The sequence below is a fragment of the Leuciscus leuciscus genome (genome assembly GCF_965113295.1).
Source record: "Leuciscus leuciscus genome assembly, chromosome: 24".
Taxonomy (NCBI): domain Eukaryota; kingdom Metazoa; phylum Chordata; class Actinopteri; order Cypriniformes; family Leuciscidae; genus Leuciscus; species Leuciscus leuciscus.
Window position 1 is genome coordinate 7,204,011 of NC_138723.1, and position 19,538 is coordinate 7,223,548.

Here is a 19,538-nt window from a genome sequence, read left to right on the forward strand (position 1 = left end):
ACTTTCACACCAAGGTTCAGTTTATTATGCGCGCAGCTGCCCCTTTAAATGCGCGAGCTCGTTAAAGAAGAATGGATTCTGATTGGCTGTCAATTTATTATCGTTAATCAGCTGGAAAAAATCGTTCTTAGCTTCTGATCCCAACGACGACATCGTTCCTCTACAGTTTTGACGTTGACTCTGCTTGCTTGATATTCGTTTATACTCATAACGATTTGTTCTTTAATATCTATATCGTTATTTCTAATTCTAATATACATTTAGTCATTTAGCAGACGCTTTTGTCCAAAGCGACTTACAAATTGGGACTAAATTAAGCGAGTGTGGTGTGAACGGGCCTTTAACCATTTCACCTAATAAATGCTGACTGGTCGTGGATGACAAAATATTTACAGGTAAGTTATAGTGCACTTTGTACAAATAAACAAAAATTACACAAACTCTCCAACATACATTGACCGATGAAGACAATCATTTTATTAAAATCTGAAAGTAATAAATGGTAAATAACTGGCTCCTAATGATAGAGGCAACTTTGGTCAAACGTTTCAATCCCTTCAGACCAAGTGTGTTGTATCTTAAAGTTTGATGTCTTTAACTACACTACGATTTCAACACATCTTTATTAAAACTCATAGACTTCAAATATATTAAACCCAACTTTTGCTTGCCAAAACCTCTTTGAAACCAAGACGCAAGAAGATTAGCTTTGGGGGAAAAGAAAATAATTTCAGGTGTCAAAAGACAGTATGGCTGATTCCACTGTAGAAATACATTGATGCTTGAGGAGCTGACACTTTACTAGACCTTGAATGTGACAAAAACTGATGGAGACAGGAGCTTCTGTAAAGTTACAAAACATGAAAAAGAAAAATGTTTACTGGTATGGGCCATATAAAACTACCAGAGTACTTACAGTAATTCATTCAGGATACAATTTTCAGACATTGGAGAGCAACATTTAGAACCACAGATACAAAAACTGTCCATTTTCCTTTGCCACATTCACTGTGTTCCTCATTAGATCTTGATCCGCAGCAGTCCATTCTCTCTTCATCCAAACAATAATAGCAAGACGATACACACGGAATTCACTGCTATCAAAGGTACTGTGGAGGAACAGGACAAGAAAACATGTTAATACTGAACGAAGTCTGGAACATGTGCAGAAGACATTTCATAAAGACACAGGAACAATAAATTGACCAATTTTTCTCTTCAGAAACATGATTAAAGTCACGATGAAATCTAAATTGACAAATTGTGTTTCTTTATGGAATATTTCTGTTGTTTGTTTTTTTATAAATGCTTTCTTATTCATGTGTCTGGTAATCTTTAATCCAAGTAACATCCCCTCCCTCTTGCAGTGACATTTCTTCTCTGATGACGTGTTTACAGGCGTGCAGAGCTGGGAGAACGCCACACATGTTCAAGTCAAGTGAGTCAAGTCACAATGCACACAAACCAAGTCAGTCAAGTCCTGCTAAAGATCAAGTCAGGTCACAGTGAGCTGCGCTGCGAGGACCGTTTATCCGCTCGGGGCAATAATAGACAGTGCAGCGCGAGCTCAGAACAGCATTAATAACATTTCTGCAAGATCTGGGAGAATCATTCAAATTTAGCGCAGAATTCTCTGTTATAAACCATATCAGATCAAACAGAGCTGACGTGGAAACCAGTAGAAACATTGTGCCATGAACAAGTTATAGAAGGCTTTTCAGTCCACAAATCACCAACATCCACCATGGATTTAAAGTAGTAACGCTAACCGTAACCATGGTATTGTGGCAGAAACAGAATCGTTTTTTGTTTTTTTTATTCATCTCAGGGTTCATACAAACTTTTGAGTGTGAAATTCAAGCACTGATCATGGGCTTTCAAGAGCGTCACACTTTTCCAGCACTTCAAAGCTCTAAATATTATCCGGTTTAAATGTTATTTTTAATGTGATAACCAAAAACATTATTTGGTCATCCTTCAAAGACTGTCCCCATTTGTAAAACTAAAAGTTTCAAGATGTAGGAAAACTAGCAGGTGGCAAACAAACGCTTTTAAAGGGGTCATATAATGGTACATGCACTTTTACAAGTTGATTGTACTGAAATGTGTGTTGGCAGTGCCTGTACACAACCATCATAAAATGATAAAAATCCATCCCGTGGTTTTTTAAAATTTTCTTATATATGTTTTCCTCCATCTCAAATCAAGCCGTTCGATTTTGTGACGTCACAAAATCGACGTCCCTCCCACGATTGTTGATTGACAGCCGCGTTTCAACACAGACCCGCCCTCGCACGTGAGCGAGCTGTCAATCATAGTCTACGCGTCATTGTTGATACGCTCACTGGAGTGATGTCTATGAGCAGAATGGTGTCTAAGCGAGTGTGGTGTTCTGTTCTTCGGTGTAATAACGAACAAGTCATTTTGATGTTCCTAAATCCGAACCGCTGAAGACGCAGTGGCTGAGTTTTGTTTTCGAAGGGAATATTCCCCACGATCAACAGCAATGCTTCCATGTTTGCGTGAATCCTTTCACTCACCAGACTGCTTTACAAACGAGGTCAGTGCTGGTTTTGCTAAGAAGCTGCTCCTGAAAAAAGGATCAGTACCAACTATTCGTGTTCCTGCTGCACCTCCAGAAGAAGTGAGTGTAACGTTATATTAATCTTTATATTAATCTTTGCAAATCGCTTGCACGCTTCACAATGAATGCGGCTGTTTACACTCAGGGTACATTACGGCATGTTTTCTATGTACGACGTTCTCAATATAATTCATAATCCCACGTTTATAATGAACAACGCGTTATGGTTATTGTGTTACAAACAGTGTGCGCACAGAACAGAGGGGCGGGGTGAGCAAAGCTCATTATCATTTAAAGACACGTGCACTTAAACGGCGTGCTGAAAACAGAGCTGTTTTTGACCAGGTAAAATGAGTGTTTTCTTACATTTCTAATGAGAATTTTTAAAGTATATTACAAACTTTTAATTTAGACCCTAAAGAATCATATTAGCTTGTACAAAAATGGCATTATATGACCCCTTTAATTAAAAACAAAAAGAGATATGAAATTACCACTATAACCAGTAGATGGCAGCAGAGGAACACTTATTAGCCATTTTTACTCCATAATAGTTTATTTTCACACGTTTTGCTTTTAAACCTATATTTAGATATGAAATCCCTATTATAAAATATAAAAATCACCAAGAAATCCATTTTTGTCAAAGTTTGACACTTTTTATACTGTATGAAGTAGGAAGTCAAGAAGTCTCATGAAAAACAAAAACTTTAAACCGAGAAGAATTACACAAAGTAAAGAGCGCTCCTTTTATAATCACTGAAGCTGTCGGTCAGTTCAGCATGATACTATAAGAGAACAATGGTACATTTAATTAGAGTAGAATATTATAATTATTTCCCTATAAAAATTAGGCTGTTGTTAAAAGTTAATTTGATCTGCATCTCAACTCAAGCTCAGAGCTTTACTGTCAAACGTTCATTTCCAAGAAACAAACATGTAATATTATTAGTAACTGCACATATTATATATGTGGGGTAAGCGTTATTTGAAAAACGCTGTTTGGAAGTTAGTCAGACGACACGAACAAGAACAACAACAAATGTGTGAGCCAATCAGCATTAGGGGGTGTCGTGGAAATTTTAAACTGTATATTAAACTAACCATGTTTCTAAAGCCTGGTTTATACTCGACGCGTCCGCACGAGCGCGAAGGTGCGCGCGGCAAAAATGACGTCATCGCGGTGTGGGCGGTCGCGCGCGTTGGGTGCGCAAGGGCCCATTTCGCCTGGCGGTGTGTACGGCAGATTTTGTAACAACACGCGCGGCGCCGCATCCGAAGATGAACGACTTCGAGCCGAATCTGGCCGAGCTAGAACTTTTCACCACACCGGCACCCAGTTTGCACGTCTAAATTAGTTGCTTACATTTAAAAAATGAGCATTCAATAGCATAAAAAGTATTTTTAATGAACATAAAGGTCCATGTTTAATAAAAATGTTCACGAAACAATGAAATGTTTAGTGAAATTAGAAAATGTTAGAGATTGTTAATTTAGTTAAATTGTATACACATTCTCATATCCATATAATTTGTTTTATTGTCACGAGTAATAATCTCAGGCTTTACTGGGTTTTAAACGATTCTTTTTGTAGTGTGGTATTGGTGGTGGTGTACTAAAATAAACATTGTCACGTGTGTAGCTTTCTTCTTCTCACCGCTGAGTCCTGATGGTTTAGAGGACAATTACTCAAGTCGCCCCCTATCGTTTCACAGAATAGTACAACGGCGAGTGCGTCAAGTATAAACGCCTCGTCCGTTTGCGGAGGTGCGTGCGCAGTCTGCGGAGACTCGCGCTGCGGAGCCAGGCGAAAGTATAACCAAGGCTTAACATCTAACCTTATAACTTTAACATTAACAATTTGAACAGGATGTACTGTGACAAAACCAATGGAAAACTTTGACTTGTGCGTATGTATATGTAAAAATAACATAGTTTGGGAAATGAAACTAGACAGTCTGTTAGAATCTTGTGATTAACGAATGAAGTCATCATTAAAACAGTTTGCTTGTGCCAGTGACAGAGGAAAAAGGTTGGGGCTTTTGAACCAATTGAACCAATCATATTGAAGGTGACATGTTAGTCTTGTTTGTTTTCTCGATTCTATAAAAACTGTTGTATATGTGTTTTACGGTGGGATTCTTAATGGAATCTGTCCGAGATCCTCCGGCCTTGCTTCTTGGGAGAGATTCCCTGAGAACTGCTCGGGAAGATCTCCTGGCCGTGATTAAAGCATTTAGAGGACATTTGCTGATGTTTGTCTGTTCATTTCTGCTGCGCAGCAGGTCAGTTTAGGGAAGCAAGTAAGTTAGGGTAAGAGACTCGGCCAGTTGTCGACTGAAGACGCAAGAGCTGGAGTATAAAAGTTATTAAGTGTCAATTTGTAGACGCTCTGTGTCGATGAGTAGACGCAACAGTTTTATTCTGAATAGTTGGGTTTAGGGAAAAATCCACTACAGGGGCGTATGACGATGGAGGAGAGAGAATGATCAAGAGGGAGATTTGAAGAAAGACTGCAGAAATAGAGATTAGACACAATGCAAAAGAGAAAAGCTCAGAAGAAATCACTGGAAAATAAAGGGTTATATCTGGACAAGAGCTTTAGGACCCGCATTAATATTAGAAACGCTGTCCAGAGGGTGAGTTTGAGGCGGAGCTATGAGAGAGGGGTGTGTTTGTTTGGGTTTATTTCAGATATCAACAATGTCCAACAGGGGGTTTTGAAATATTGCTTACCCCACCTTTAATGCAAAACAATTTTAATTGTATGATTAAATTGTCTTTATGATTAGCAATCCCCCCAGCGCCACCATCTGTGGAACGTAGTGGCACCGCTGCTACTGCTCTCAAATGTTAGTCGGGAGCCCTGATATGGTCAATTTCAAATATCTAAAAGAAACTATATGGGATATTTTCTTCTACCCTCTGTATTTATCGCTCTCACCGCGCTGTTTTCCCCCGCGCAGACTCTGATCACTGGTGCTGGTGGTTCTGTAGCTTACATTTTCATTCGAAATTTATGTTAAGATGATCCATTTAAAAAATAATTTCATTACTTTAGTTGTTATAAGTCATTGTTGAGTCATACAGTTCAAGTGTCGAGTCATTGGATCCCAAGTCAAGTCATTTTCTTCATTTAGACATGCAAGTCTCAAGTCCTTATATTTGAAACTCGAGTTCCCCACCTCTGTTGGCGTGAGGGCGGGACAATAACCTGTCAATCACATGAGATCCACCAATAGCAAACCACAACCATCCATCAATTCACCATAGACAAAATCAAGTCCCGCCCTACAATTTTTCTATAAGTCATAATAGGGAAGAAAAGACTATTGCAACATTCGTTTCATGCCAACTTTAAGATACAAGGCTTAACAAATGTACAGATAAATGAGTTTTTCTATTAATGATTGTTGATGGTAATAGACACTCCATGATCTGGAGGTGGGAAAGTAGTATAAATCAGTACTGACTCTTCAAACGAACATACCTCTCATGACAGTCCTGACGGAACGAATAAGGTTCAGAAGTTGTGCTTTAATCCCGGGTTCATCTCCAAATCCTCCAATACTTTGCTCTGCCCCCCAACCAACTGAAACAAATGTGTTTATCAGTGATAGTGTATAGCATGCTATAATGTTATATACGCATTTGACAATTTTTTAACAGTATTCAAGGGAAAAGAGCACGGATAATCCCTCAAAAATATTGCTCAACATTTAAAATATATCTAAAAAAAAAATAAAAATACAAGTACAATTTCAGATTCAGCATAATGTTTCTCCAGCTAGCTCCCTAACTGCTACTAACATTTCCAATGTATGTGTATTCCGTAAGATTGAGGAAGAAACACTTCCTTTGGGAGAATTTTAGTTCTCTCTCTTTTCATAAACTCCGATTTCAAATGTTTGCTGAAAGATAAACTATGCAGTTGAAATTATTGATCATTTAGGCCTAGGCCTATTTGTTTTGCATTGTAAATTCTTTATTAACAAGAACATATTTCTCAACACTTTGCCTGGATTTGAAGTCTTTCCAGTGGAAATGTCCCATACTGTAAAATCTCTTAAACTATGATTTAACCTTCTTTTTTACTGAGATTTTCTTCGTTCAGCTATTTGCAAATATAGCCTGTTTTCCCTTTCCTTCTATTCACAGTTCAGTCCTGACTCGACTTAGCAATAAACAAGATAAATTATTTGAGTCAATATCGCATCGAATTGATTCGAGATCGGAACTGAGTAGAATCGCGAAATCTGTGTCAATGTCCAGCCTTAATGGTATTCATTTAGTATTTTCAAATGTTTTAGAAGTATGAAATAACACAAATATAGAAGTATGGGGATTATGTAGTGCTCGAAGAACGTTAAATAGCTATTTAGTTTTGTCAAAATATCAGCTCTGCACATTTTGGGCTACAAAAACTCTATTGATCCATTTCGTTTTTATTTCAAATATATTCACTAAGCGATTCATGTGACTTCGGTACATTTACATTATATGACACTAGTGAACTGACGTTGAATATTTTGTTAAAAGTACAGACTGTAGAGATTCGAAGTCATTCAGGTGAAGACAAAAGCTACCGTTACCAGGGTAATTCATGTTAACATTTTCATATTTCTATAGTCAACTGCACATTTAGGAGACGTTAACTCTAGCCTAGCAAACCAGATGGCAATACACACACACACATTTACATTACTGAACAAACCTATTGTCATATTTCATAATGAAAACCATTCATAATAACTTACTTTTACTGAGAAACCTCTCTTCGTGCAGAACGGCGATAGCATTAGTGAATAATATCGCTGTTTGAATCAGTGCGTACAGTGTGAACGCCATGTTGGCACTATTGTGCTGACGTAAAAGGACTTGCGTCGCGCAGGATTACGTCACAAACGCGCCGCTACAAGATTTGATTGACACACAAACATATACTGCTCTAACCACTAACTATAGGATACTAACGTTACTTTAACTAATAAATAGTAAATAGTGTGCTGTTCTGAATTTATCCATGTACTGTGTACGCCAAGCTATTGCATCACGTGCTCACTGTATTTACATGGCTGAAACGTATTTCAATACATTGTAGATTTTTATTTGTATCTTATGACAGCGACCTATTATTTTATAAATTATAGCATACGTTTATAATAATAAAACACTATACTATGCAGGATAGAATACAACGAATATATGAACTGCATTATATGATAATATGTGATAGTACATTTAATAACTAAATAATAATATATATGACAAATCTTGTATTCAGTAGAACATGTAGGTTTGATTCCCAGGAAACACACAGATAACATAAATGTACACTTCAAAGGGTATGTATGTATATATATATATATACACACACACACACACATTTTTTCTTTAGTTCTAAATTGTATTAGGCTAAATAGTATTGTAACGTGTTTGTGCTTACTGATAAAAATTATGTTTTTTCACAAGTGCTTAATGTAATAAAAACATTTAAACAACAATGGTCAGTCTTTTTCATCTTATAGACTTTAATTATCCACATAAATAGTAGAGAAACTACAAGAACATAGTTAAATACATTTGCATGAACAGTTAACAATAACATTTTTTAAACTCGTGTTTATGTCAATGTTGTATTTAAACAGGCAAAACGAGAAAGGTTTGCAGACGTTCAGATTGCTCTCAGACTTCAGCCACAGTACAGAGCAACCGTTCCCTTCACATTAACCTCCGTGTATGTACATTTACAGCCAGAGCTAAGAGAACTGTACAGTGCATGGGGAATAAATAAACTTAAGTTCATAAATAATCAAAGTGGGAATACTGTACAGGAAATATGTCAAAGGAACTCTAAATCATTGGTAGATGCATGACTGTGTATCCGTTCGCTGATGGCGTTTGGTTTCATCGGAGAGATGGACGTCGTTCAGGTTTATCAGTGACAACGTTCAGCATCCGGTGAAGAGGTTCCTTTTGTTGTGCTTGAGATTGGGATGATTTGATTTATCCTCAGAGTGTAAAAAGATGTTGAGAGCAGCTTGATTTTGTTTCAGATGAATTTACCTAAAAAATAACAGTTGATATAGTCATTATCAAGGGTGAAACTTTGGTTTGAGAAGTGGGGGGGGGGGGGGGGGGGACACAAAATGGTGGAACATTTTTCAATTTGAATCCCATTTCCTGCATTTACATACATTTAGGGACTATGGTGATACAAAATAATTAATAATAATATTTTTTTAAATAATTAAGTTGATTATAATGATAAATTCTGCCAAAAAGAATAGTAGGCTACTAAACTATGGGATTTTGAAAGTGGGTGGGGGACATGTCCCCCCTGTCCCCATAGGAAATTACGCCCGTGGTCATTATGATACAGATTTCTCAAAATAATCAAGAAAGCTTAGGCTAAATGTAAAAATTACAAGCATCCAAAAAGTCAGTGCTATTTTTCATATTTGGGATTTACTCAGCAGTGAAATCAGCATTTGATTTTACAGAAAGGCCACACATTATATTTCTCATTACCATCACTATTTGATTTAATAACTTTGATACTTACCATTTAGCTTTTGTTTAGATGTGCCCCGACCTTTTCTTTTCTAATGATGTTTGCATAGGGAATCTACAAATAAACATAATGGAATCAGTTAATACTTGCACAACATTTCTCTCAGCTGTCAGGTCAGGGAATATATACTGTATGTGTGCATACGTGTGCATGTATGTGTGCATGTATGTATACATACAGAAGTAATCACATGAAAAAAGAAGTTTGCTTCATAAAATGTTTTAATGAAAATGTAATGTAGTAATACACTACACTGTTCAAAAGTTGGAGATCGGTAAGATTTTTTTATGTTTTTGAAAGTCTCTTCTGCTCACCAAGGCTACATTTATTTGATCAAAAATACAGTAAAAACAGTAATATTGTGAAATATTACTGCAATTTAAAATAGCTGTTTTCTATGTGAATATATGCTAAACTGTGTAATTTATTCCTGTGCTCAATGCTGAATTTTCAGCATCATTACTCCAGAAAGAAATCATTCTGATATGCTCAGTTATGATCAATTATTATTGGTGCTCAGTTATTAATAATGGTTCTCATTATTGATTTTGATTTAGATTTTTTTGAAATTGAAAGTCACGATTTTTGTTGTTGTTGTTTAAAAGCGAGATCACGATTCTCCCACGATTCTGAACAGACACAACTAAACAAAATAACATGTAATTTACTAGAGGTTCGGACAAAATGTTAATTGCTGCAGTCCATTTAAAAATGTTTAATTAATTAGAATTATTGATTTTAAAAAATGGCTTGAATGAATGCTTCAATGACTCGCTCATGCATATTTCACTTGTTTCATAACTGGATGAATCAGCGTTTTTGAGCGAATCTCTTGAATGAATGATTCAATGATAAATACAGTTTTAACAGTCACTTGTCGCCACCTACTGGTGTAACGATGCCATTGATGCAATCGTTATTTGAAGCGTTGTTCCGTTCATAAGGTGATTTAAGCTTCCGTAGACATCAGTGTTTATATCTGAACTATAAACCTTTATACCAGTACTTCTGTGATAGTCGGAATTATTGTTAGACAGAAATGATAATACTGTGTGGTTGAAAAGGCTGTTTGTGAAGCGGTTTCGTAGCGGCTCTCTCTGGATCAGCAGCAGCACAAACACAGATCTGAATGCTCTTCACAAAATAATAATCTTACTGACTCCAAACTTTTGCACAATAGTATATTTCATAAACACAATGAGTCACTTGAAGCCGTTGTAAACAGCATTTAGCCATGACTAATCATGATTCACATTGTACATCTTGTACCTTATTGCTTAAAAACACTCTTAAAAATTAAGATTATTTATCGGCATTGATGGTTCCATGAAGAACCGTTAACCTTTCTATTCTACAAAAGGTAAAAAAAAATTCATGGAAAATGTGTTTTTAGATTATTAAAAAAAGAAAAACCCAGTTCTTTTAGGAACTGATCACTGAAAGGTTCTTCAGGGAACCCAAAATGGTTCTTGAATGTGAAACCCCCCTATGAAACCTTTCTTTTTAAGAGTGTATGTGGTGAAACAACAACAAAAGGAAGCAGAGATCCACTAAACGTCATTCTAGTTTTCTGCATTCCTGCGTTCAGCTTTGAATGTGTGATGTTGTGATCTCTCATGTGTGACTGATGGTGTTGAAGTGAAAGATCACAGATCATCAGATCCTGCCGGCTGTCTGCTGGTTATCTTACATTTCTTCTTTAACACAGATTTAGCAGATTACTTTTAGCAGGGTTGCTTGTGGGATATTCGTATGATTCACAAGTCAATTAATCAGACGGGAACTGATGACGGGAACTGTTGATTAATCAGACGGGAACTGATGACCTAACTGTGGAATATGTTAGCAGAAAACTCCTTACCATCTGTAACTGTTGCACCATTTCTTCCCTGTAAGCCAGTTCTCTCTTCATCTGGTCCTGGAAGTTATCTGTAGAATAGCCAAATATGGACAATTCAAATCGAAGGCATATAATTTTTTCATATTTAAACCTATTTAAAGTGATGTAAAGCAGGTTTTCTGATTTTCACAAGCTAAATCATGATGATAAAGTGAAGACACTTACGGAAAACTGGGAACGGAGAGCTGCCTTTCAGAGCGTGAAACTCCTGCTCCAGTCTCCTCCGTAAATCTATCTGTTCAAGGAGAACTTTCTGGAGCTCCTCTGAAAGACGGAGGGCAAAATATGTTACATTTGGAGCCAAATATATGCATTTAAACATTTTATTTACACTCGATTTTTGACAGAAGTCTCACCAAGGCTGCATTTATTCGCTCAGAAATACAGTAAAAACAGTAATATTGTTGAATATTATTGTGATTTAAAATACTATGTGAATGTCTGTAATAAAATGTCATTTATTCCTGTGATCAAAGCTGAATTTTCAGCATCATTACTCCAGTCACATGATCCTTCAGAAATTATTCTAATATGATGATTTGATGTTCAAGAAACATTTATTATTATTATCAAAGTCGAAAACAGTTGTGCTGCTTCATATTTTTGTGGAAACCGTGAAATATTTTTTTCCAGGATTATTTCATGAATAATAAGTTCAAAAGAACAGCATTTTTTTAATTTTATTTTTAATTTTTTTAATGATTATAGAAGTCTTTACTGTCACTCTTTTGAACAGTAGTGTATATCATTCTAAAGTCTTATTTTTGCAATCTCACCTTTTTCCATGTTCTCGACGTCCTTCTTGAGCGATACAGGAGAGTTTGTGTCTTGACTTTGGTCTGCTGAGCAGAAGAAAAAAAGAGGAAATTTTAAAAATCTGTGCAGATTTATGACCTACATTGCAAGCATTTATTCCTGTCAGGCCTGACACACATCATGTAGTTCCACCAGCAGCCAGTAGATGTCAGTCTGATGACAGGATATTTCAAACAAACATATTTGACTTAATATAATGCTGTTTTCCCGGAGTGAGGAAATGGCATTCATATGTCATGAATTTGGTATGAAACATCTGTGACAGCATATTTACTATAAAGACATAATAATATACCATGAAAATAATACATTTCTTACTCCATAGGCCATTCAACAAAATGTCTGATTAGTGCAGCTAAATTAAGTCATTGGAAAGCCCTTGCAATATCCTGAAAGAGGTGAAAAGAGCTGATTTCATTAATGTTACTGCGCTATTGAATCAGGAAATTATTCGAAACAATTTTGATTGGAAACCTTAGGAGTCGGTACGTTCGCAAGGCATGTCCGCCGACTGTGTTTTTGTGTCTATATCGCAAATGGCTCAAATGAAGTGATTCAACACATCGGTATAATCTTCCCCTCATTCCTCTCTCTCTCTCTCTCTCTCTCTCTCTCTCTCTCTCTCTCTTCTCATTTCCCGTCTTGCCTCCTTAAGCCGAACAAGGCGTTCCTCATTTGGAAAGCGGTCTTGTTCTCGCTCTCCTCCTCTCTCTGTCTCATTTGACAAGCAAATTTGCAGACAGTGCCTGAGGATAACAACCTCGTTTGACAGTCAATTAACCGTGAATAGTCAAAGCCAAGGCAGTTTGCATTATATAAATGGAAAATTAGATTATTTTTTTCCCCCTTCCCTCCCAAGAAACAGAACTATCTTTAAGACACTGCCGTTTAGACTCTTTGCAAAATCAGAAGTTCTAATCACGTTTCCCAGCCGCCCCTCGGAGACGTTTAGCAATCAGGCAAAGGTGGTTTCATTTAATTTGTTTCATGTAATTTTTTTCAAATATATTATACGGTATATGAGGAGATCATTATCGGCTAGATAATATAAATGTTGGCATAGATGTCATAAAACACTTTTAATGTCTTTCTGACAGATAAAAGGCAATAAGCTATGATCTTTCTAATGGAAGATTTTGCCAAGCAAAAGGCAATTATTTCCGTTTGATATTGTTGAAATGGTGATTGTCACCTTCCTGCCGCTGAGCTGATTGTCTTCCTGAACTGTTATGGCTCCCTACAGAACACATTTTCCCAATGACATTGTGGAGAGAGCTGCTCCATTTTAAGAGTATATTCCGTCCCGTATCTTTTTTATATTTAGATTAATCCTAATATCCTCGCAGGGATGGGCCGGCCGTGCCGTGCGTATTATTCCGCGAACCCTCTTGCTGTAAGTGGCGGATGTAAAGCGGAGATAAAGCGTTGAGATAAAGTGTTGTTCTTACTTGGATTCTCTCGCCAGAGTTCGGGTGCGGACGAGGTTTCTGTCTCTGGGACGAAAAAACTGCTTTGCTCTTTGTTGTCGTCTGAAGGAAAAGTGAAAAATAAGATATTATGAGGTGAATGCATGGACACAAATGAAGCAAAGTTTAAGGCATAAAGGTGGAAAATATAATATTTTTTTGTTAATTATAAATATTTTTAACTGATTATTTTTATTAAATTGTATTTGTCAAATTATGTTTTTTATGTGCATTTAATTTCACAAGAGAGACTATAATATATAATGTGTGTGTGTGTGTGTGTGTGTGTGTGTGTGTGTGTGTGTGTGTGTGTGTGTGTGTGTGTGTGTGTGTGTGTGTGTGTGTGTGTGTGTGTGTGTGTGTGTGTGTGTGGTCCTGGTAAACCCTTCATTATGGGGACAAAGATGGCAATATCTGAAATCCTTGTCCTTGTGGGGACATTGTTTGGTCCCCATGAGGAAAACAGCTTATGAATAAGTGATGTTTTTTGAATATGTAAAAATGTATAACGTTTTCTGACTGAAAAAAAAAAAATATGATCAATAAGTTATGACAACATGTTTTTACATTGCTTTAATTCATCAAAATAAATTAAGCAATTTTCAACTTTAAGTTCAACTCATTTTTAAAGTCAGTTTAATGTAATTTAAGTTGAAATGACTTAAAACATCTAAATTGATTGTACTTAAAAAATTAAGTTTTTACAGTGTAGGGTAAGATGATAGAATATACAGTTTGTACAATATAAAAAATGACTATGTATATAGAGGTCCCCCTAAAACATGAAAACACAACTGTGTGTGTGTGTGTGTGTGTGTGTGTGTGTGTGTGTGTGTGTGTGTGTGTGTGTGTGTGTGTGTGTGTGTGTGTGTCGTGTGTGCTGCCATGGTTGTAAACAGTGTAAACTTTAAAATAGATAATAAAAATAAAATAAAATAATGCAATGGAAAATCAAATTACGCTTCCATTCACTTTCCATTCATGTCTCACCTGAGATGGTTGCTTTGTTTTTGGTTGCATAGGCCGGCAGCCCATCGTCTCTGCTCTTGTGCGCCTGTAACCATAAAACACCACCGATGTCTGATTAGAACTGATTCACAACACCAGGCCAAAGGTTGAAACATAGAGCAACCAAATATATCAGTCAGCCAAAAGCACACAATTGATTAGCCTTGAGAATGACAACGCTGTTATGTTTTATATATGATTCTGATGTTTGTTTGGCTGTGTGGTGCTACTGAGTTTCTTCAGATAAATCATCACGCGTGCGCGCGTGCGTGTGTGTGTGTGCGCACGCTGAGGCTAATTGCTAAAGAATTCCCGTTTCAGTTTCCGTCGCTCATCCCGTTCTGTCTGTTAATGTAGCGTCAAAGGGTTAAAGATTAAAAGGCTAATAGGCAGAAGTGACAAAGGGGAGCAAACATAATGTCGCCATTAAACAAAACACGACTGGGCTTATTAGGAGGGATCAAAGAGCTCTGAATATTTCATTTCTGCAGGGAACACAGGCTATCAATCTTGTTATGCATATGGCCCCTGCCAGCCAATGGCCCGCATTTAAATAATTAGTCAAAGTGCCTGGAGGGAATATTTACATTTCTGTACGCGGTGCTCTCCTCCAGCAGGCCGTGAACGGGGCTGGGGACTTTGAGGATGGTGGGCGGACTGACAGGGAGGTCGGGTTTGTTCTCTGAGGTCTCGGCGGGAACGCTCGGGAAGGAGGCTTGCTCTTTGGCTGGATCGCCCGAGTTGTTGTCGGGAAGCCCGCGCATGTGCAGGGGGGGCGTCTGCTCTGACCGGCTGCCAAAATCCTCCTGTTCCTCGTCCTGTTTGGTCTCCACATCCACTTCTTGCTCCTCATCGCTTTCCCCGCTGTCGCTTTGGTAGCTGCAGCTGGTCCCTGGGGAAAGGTGCCGATCCGTCCCGAAGTCCTCCAGGCTGCCGTGGAGCTTGGCGATGCTTTCGGCGTCTTTGACCACGGGGCGGAAGGCGGAGTGGTAGCTGGCCTTTCGGGCTTGAAGCGAGGGCGCGTCCAGCAGCTTTACCCAGCCCTCCGGGGCCGGTCGCAGGTCCGAGGTCACGGGCAGGGTGTCGCTCTCGAACAGCCCGGACCGGGGGTTCGTGTCCAATCCCGAACTGGCATCGGCCTGTTCAGACAGATCCAAAAAGGCTTGTCTGAGAGACGGGCTTTCTGTGAGGGAGGAAAGGGCGTTGGGTTGGGGTTGCAGGTAAGTGGGTACCGGGATGCCCCCGGTTGCCCTCGGGGGCCAGAACATGCAGAAGGGCGGGTAGAAAGTGTCCTTGCGTCCGGGCCAAAGAAGCCCTGAGAGGCCGCTGTTCTTCTGCCCGTTGGTCGCCTCGCTGTCGTCCTTCTTCTGCGGGCACAGACCGAATGCAGGGAAGGTGTATGGACTTGGGAATAGCGACGTAGTTGGGAACTTCTGCAACATCCCGAAACCTTTGCTCGGGACTGGAATGACCGGGTAACTGCGAGGGGCTTTTCGAGGCGAGAGGCTGTTGCTGTCCAAATCATCATCGTCCTCATACCGGCCTCTCTTCTGGGATAACTCCGGAGAGATCATGTGGGGCAGAACCGAGTTCACAGCCTTGACCGAACCCATGGACGAGCAGTGAGAGGAGGGAAGAGCCCTCTTGCGACTCCCTCCGTTGAACATGGCTTTTACATCCTCCCAGGCGAACATCAGGTCGTCCTGCGGCGTTTTGTCTGTCAGTTTGAGGTGGCGACGCCAGGAGTTGAAGTTGGCGGCGTCTGGCTGCGTGTATTTGGCCTCGGGCGTGCGGTGTGAATGGAAGATGAATTTGTTTGGGGAGAAGTACATATTACAGTAGGAGCACTTGATGCATTTGGCCCGGGAGCTGTTGTAGCGCGCTGGGATGAAACTTCCCCGGCAGCCCCAAGCGCATTCATGCATCACGTCGAACGCAAAGTTGTCTGGCAGCTTGGGTGGAGAATTCTCACCCAGGAAAGACTTGCAAAGTCGCTCTGCCTCACGTTTGGTGATCATGCCACAGCGGCGGGAGGAAATGGGCATGGCACCGGCCCGCCGGAGGATCTCGAGCTGGACCGGGGTGCACTGCACACAGGTGATGCCCAGAGCCACTCGACGGTTGTGGATCTCGTTGTAGCTGTAGTTCTTTAGCAGGGTGTTGGATATCTGAGCCAGGCATAACCGCTCTTGAAGGTCAATGACCAGCGAGACAATAGGCACCCCGTAGAGGATGACCGACCCCACTTGGTTGGGCTTGAGGGAGGATCTGGGAGGCGTGAGGGGCTCCTGCTGAAATGAACTTGGTGGTGTGGCCATCACAATGTTGTTCTGTCCAGGCAGAAGACTCTGTTGCAATCTTTGCAGACCACTGACTGGAGATGTTCGTCTGTAAACACATTTTAAAAGGTTAATTTAGCAATGAAAAAAGAATTATAGAAAAGAAGAAAAAAATTCAGATGCATTAATTCAAAGCTATGCAAAGTATATCGATAAAGAATATTTATTTGATAATATAACCAAATGTGGCACAGTTATTAAAGATAAACCAGAATTTTATTTTACTAGACAATAAATTAAGAATTAAACTTGCAGAATTACTGTGAGGCTTTCTTCACATGTCAGACAATGTTTGTAGATCAGAATATGATGCGCTTGAAATAAAAACTAATTTAAAGAACGAGAGAAAATTACAAGGATGCTGATCAATCGCAAAGTAAATAAAAGCAATAGACATTTACTACAATGTTATACAATTACTATATATATAAAGAACTAGATCAGTGCGCTAACTAAATCAGTGCAATTATTAATTTTATTCCTTGAATCATGAACATTGTTTTGCTGTTTCTGAGGTAAAAAAATTAAAAGAAAAAGCGTGAAATGCTTTTAATACTATATAATACTTTTAAAATATATATTTTAATATATTATATTACTGTAATACTATAATACAACACAGCGGAATTTACAGAGAGTTCAGGCAGATTTCCCCGTAGAATGTTCTGACGGCCTCAACGTTCTATTCCGACTTTTCCATACAGAATATAGAACGTCGCTATTTTATGTTTTGGTAATGTAGCCTATCATATAATAGCCCAGTATTATAGCCTAATAATAATAATAATAACAACAACAACAATTTGCCATAAAAAAAAATACTAGGCTACAAAATGTCTCCACACGTTTGTGTGCCTCTTTTCACGCCGAGAACAAAAGTCATTTATAGTCAGAAATGCCTAAATATAAACAAAAACAGATAATTTTCAGACGGACTCGGAGACGAAGAAAAGTTTGTATTTTTCTTACCTCCGCGCGCAGTCGGAGATGTCCAAACGCTACAGAATATAAATCATCTCGAAGCCTATTCCACATACGAAATTAGAAATTCGTTTTCGGAAATGCAAACGGTCAACGAGAGCGCGAACTTTTTAAAAATAAGCACGATAAACGCGCAATATCACAACAGGCTCCTTTATCGTGTCCAGTAACAGTAGTGCAAGAGCGAATAAGCGCGCGCCTCACACACCGGCTCTTATTGCCGGAGTTGGATGTGAGTGATTGGCGTGGCTCTGCCCCTCTGAAGAGCCAATGACGTTTCACTAACTGCCACTCAAACACACTAAAGAGAAGCTCAGACAGGAGCCGCAGGGGCCCCGGGTGATGCGCGCGCGCGTGTCTACTTCAAACCGGAATTAGTGGGGGGGGGAACACCCGTGAACCACCCATGTGTAGGCTAATCGGTATAATCGCATGGACAACACCAGAAACTGTTTCATAAATATATTGTGTTACACGCCTAAAATTTAGCCTAACCAAAATATTTTTTGTACATTTAAATAGGACAATTATAAATGAATCGTATGCATTTTTCCATAGCTTTTAAAACTAACGAATCGTTGTAGGTCTACGTTAATATACTGATAGGATGATTGCAAAAAATAAATAAAAAATAAAATTTTGTCGGCTTTAATTAATTTGACGGTCGGTTTTTCGAATATGATTATTACATGATTTCCGCGCTTTCTGCTTCCACATTGCTTTTGTATAAACTGTATAAAGTGGCCCAGTCTTGTGATCATTCATGTTTTAGAGCAGTCAGTAGCTTTTGTTAATATTTTATTATTTCGCTATCAACATCTGCATTGTCACACACTTAAACTGTCCAAACTGTCATGCTATATTGAGGCAATTTCCGCGCATTCATAAATCAAGCGAAAGGCGATAAATGTCGGCATGTCATTTTTTCATCATTATGAGGTAATACATGGGCTGTGCGTACTGAATCGACCACAACTGAGAATAAAACTAATCGCTTGATGCCGATGACATGTTGTCCGACAAACTGTCTCATCAATAACATTTATATAATAGCCAGGTGCACTATTGATCCAAATATGAAAAATTAGGCTACTATTATGTTTAAAAAAAAAAATGCCATCATATTTTTTAATATATGAAAAATCGCTCAAATTTCATCGCTTCAAAGCTTCAGATCTGCAGGGTTTTTATTTTAAATGTCGGCATTACATATATAATTTCAGGATGTTGTTAACATTGCGCGCAATTTTGATAAGAATAGTTGGCTTAATTGTGACGTTTTCATTTTGCCACGATAATAGAATTAGTACAAAAGGTCAAGTGTTCTGAAAAGCCCAGTCAAATTGACAGGAAAGAGAGGGTCCCATCTGTAGTCCCCTAAACCTCATTTAGAGCCCATCCCGCTGGCTTTTGTCTCCCAATAGCCAAAGAGCACCTCATACGACCTCTCATCCCATTACAGGAATATGAAAACATAGATATATGATAGATATACTTCAAAATAATTGGTGGAATTAATGTAACTCTCCTTAAGCTTTTAATTTTCACTAAACAATTACTCATATTATGTTTCAATTTATACTTGTGAAAATGTGGCTGGTATTTTGCACTGTTAAAAAATATTTTCATGATTTGTTATCATTTTTTTTTTCTTTTGTCAAATCAACTTAGATAATTTATGTGGTTCAGATAACATCATATTTTGAGTTTCTGTCAATTAAACCAATTTCCTTCATTGTATTAACTCAAAATGTTACGTTTCAACGAACTTAAAATTTTAAGGCAACCAGGTAAATGACCTTTTTTAAAGTTAAACCAACAAATTAATGTATTTATGAATTTATATCAGCTAGTGATCAGTGTGTTGCAT

General features: G+C 38.4%; 2 protein-coding genes across 2 annotated transcripts; both read right to left on the reverse strand.

Annotated features, from left to right (window-relative positions):
• Positions 1-450: 450 nt before the first annotated feature.
• On the reverse strand, positions 451-7,495 carry ier3ip1 (immediate early response 3 interacting protein 1). Its single transcript, XM_082157721.1, has 3 exons — positions 7,342-7,495; positions 6,075-6,176; positions 451-1,109 (listed from the first exon to the last, which is right to left on the reverse strand). Exons 1-3 carry the CDS (start codon positions 7,430-7,432, stop codon positions 1,054-1,056), a joined length of 249 nt encoding a protein of 82 aa, XP_082013847.1. The 5' UTR covers positions 7,433-7,495; the 3' UTR covers positions 451-1,053.
• A 687-nt stretch (positions 7,496-8,182) lies between these two features.
• Positions 8,183-17,913, reverse strand: skor2 (SKI family transcriptional corepressor 2). The gene is made up of 9 exons (XM_082157660.1): positions 17,657-17,913; positions 14,936-16,736; positions 14,331-14,394; positions 13,323-13,403; positions 11,835-11,900; positions 11,224-11,322; positions 11,020-11,087; positions 9,150-9,212; positions 8,183-8,650 (listed from the first exon to the last, which is right to left on the reverse strand). The coding sequence occupies exons 2-8, from the start codon at positions 16,664-16,666 to the stop codon at positions 9,153-9,155; spliced, it is 2,169 nt and encodes a 722-aa protein (XP_082013786.1). The 5' UTR covers positions 16,667-16,736; positions 17,657-17,913; the 3' UTR covers positions 8,183-8,650; positions 9,150-9,152.
• Positions 17,914-19,538: the final 1,625 nt, after the last annotated feature.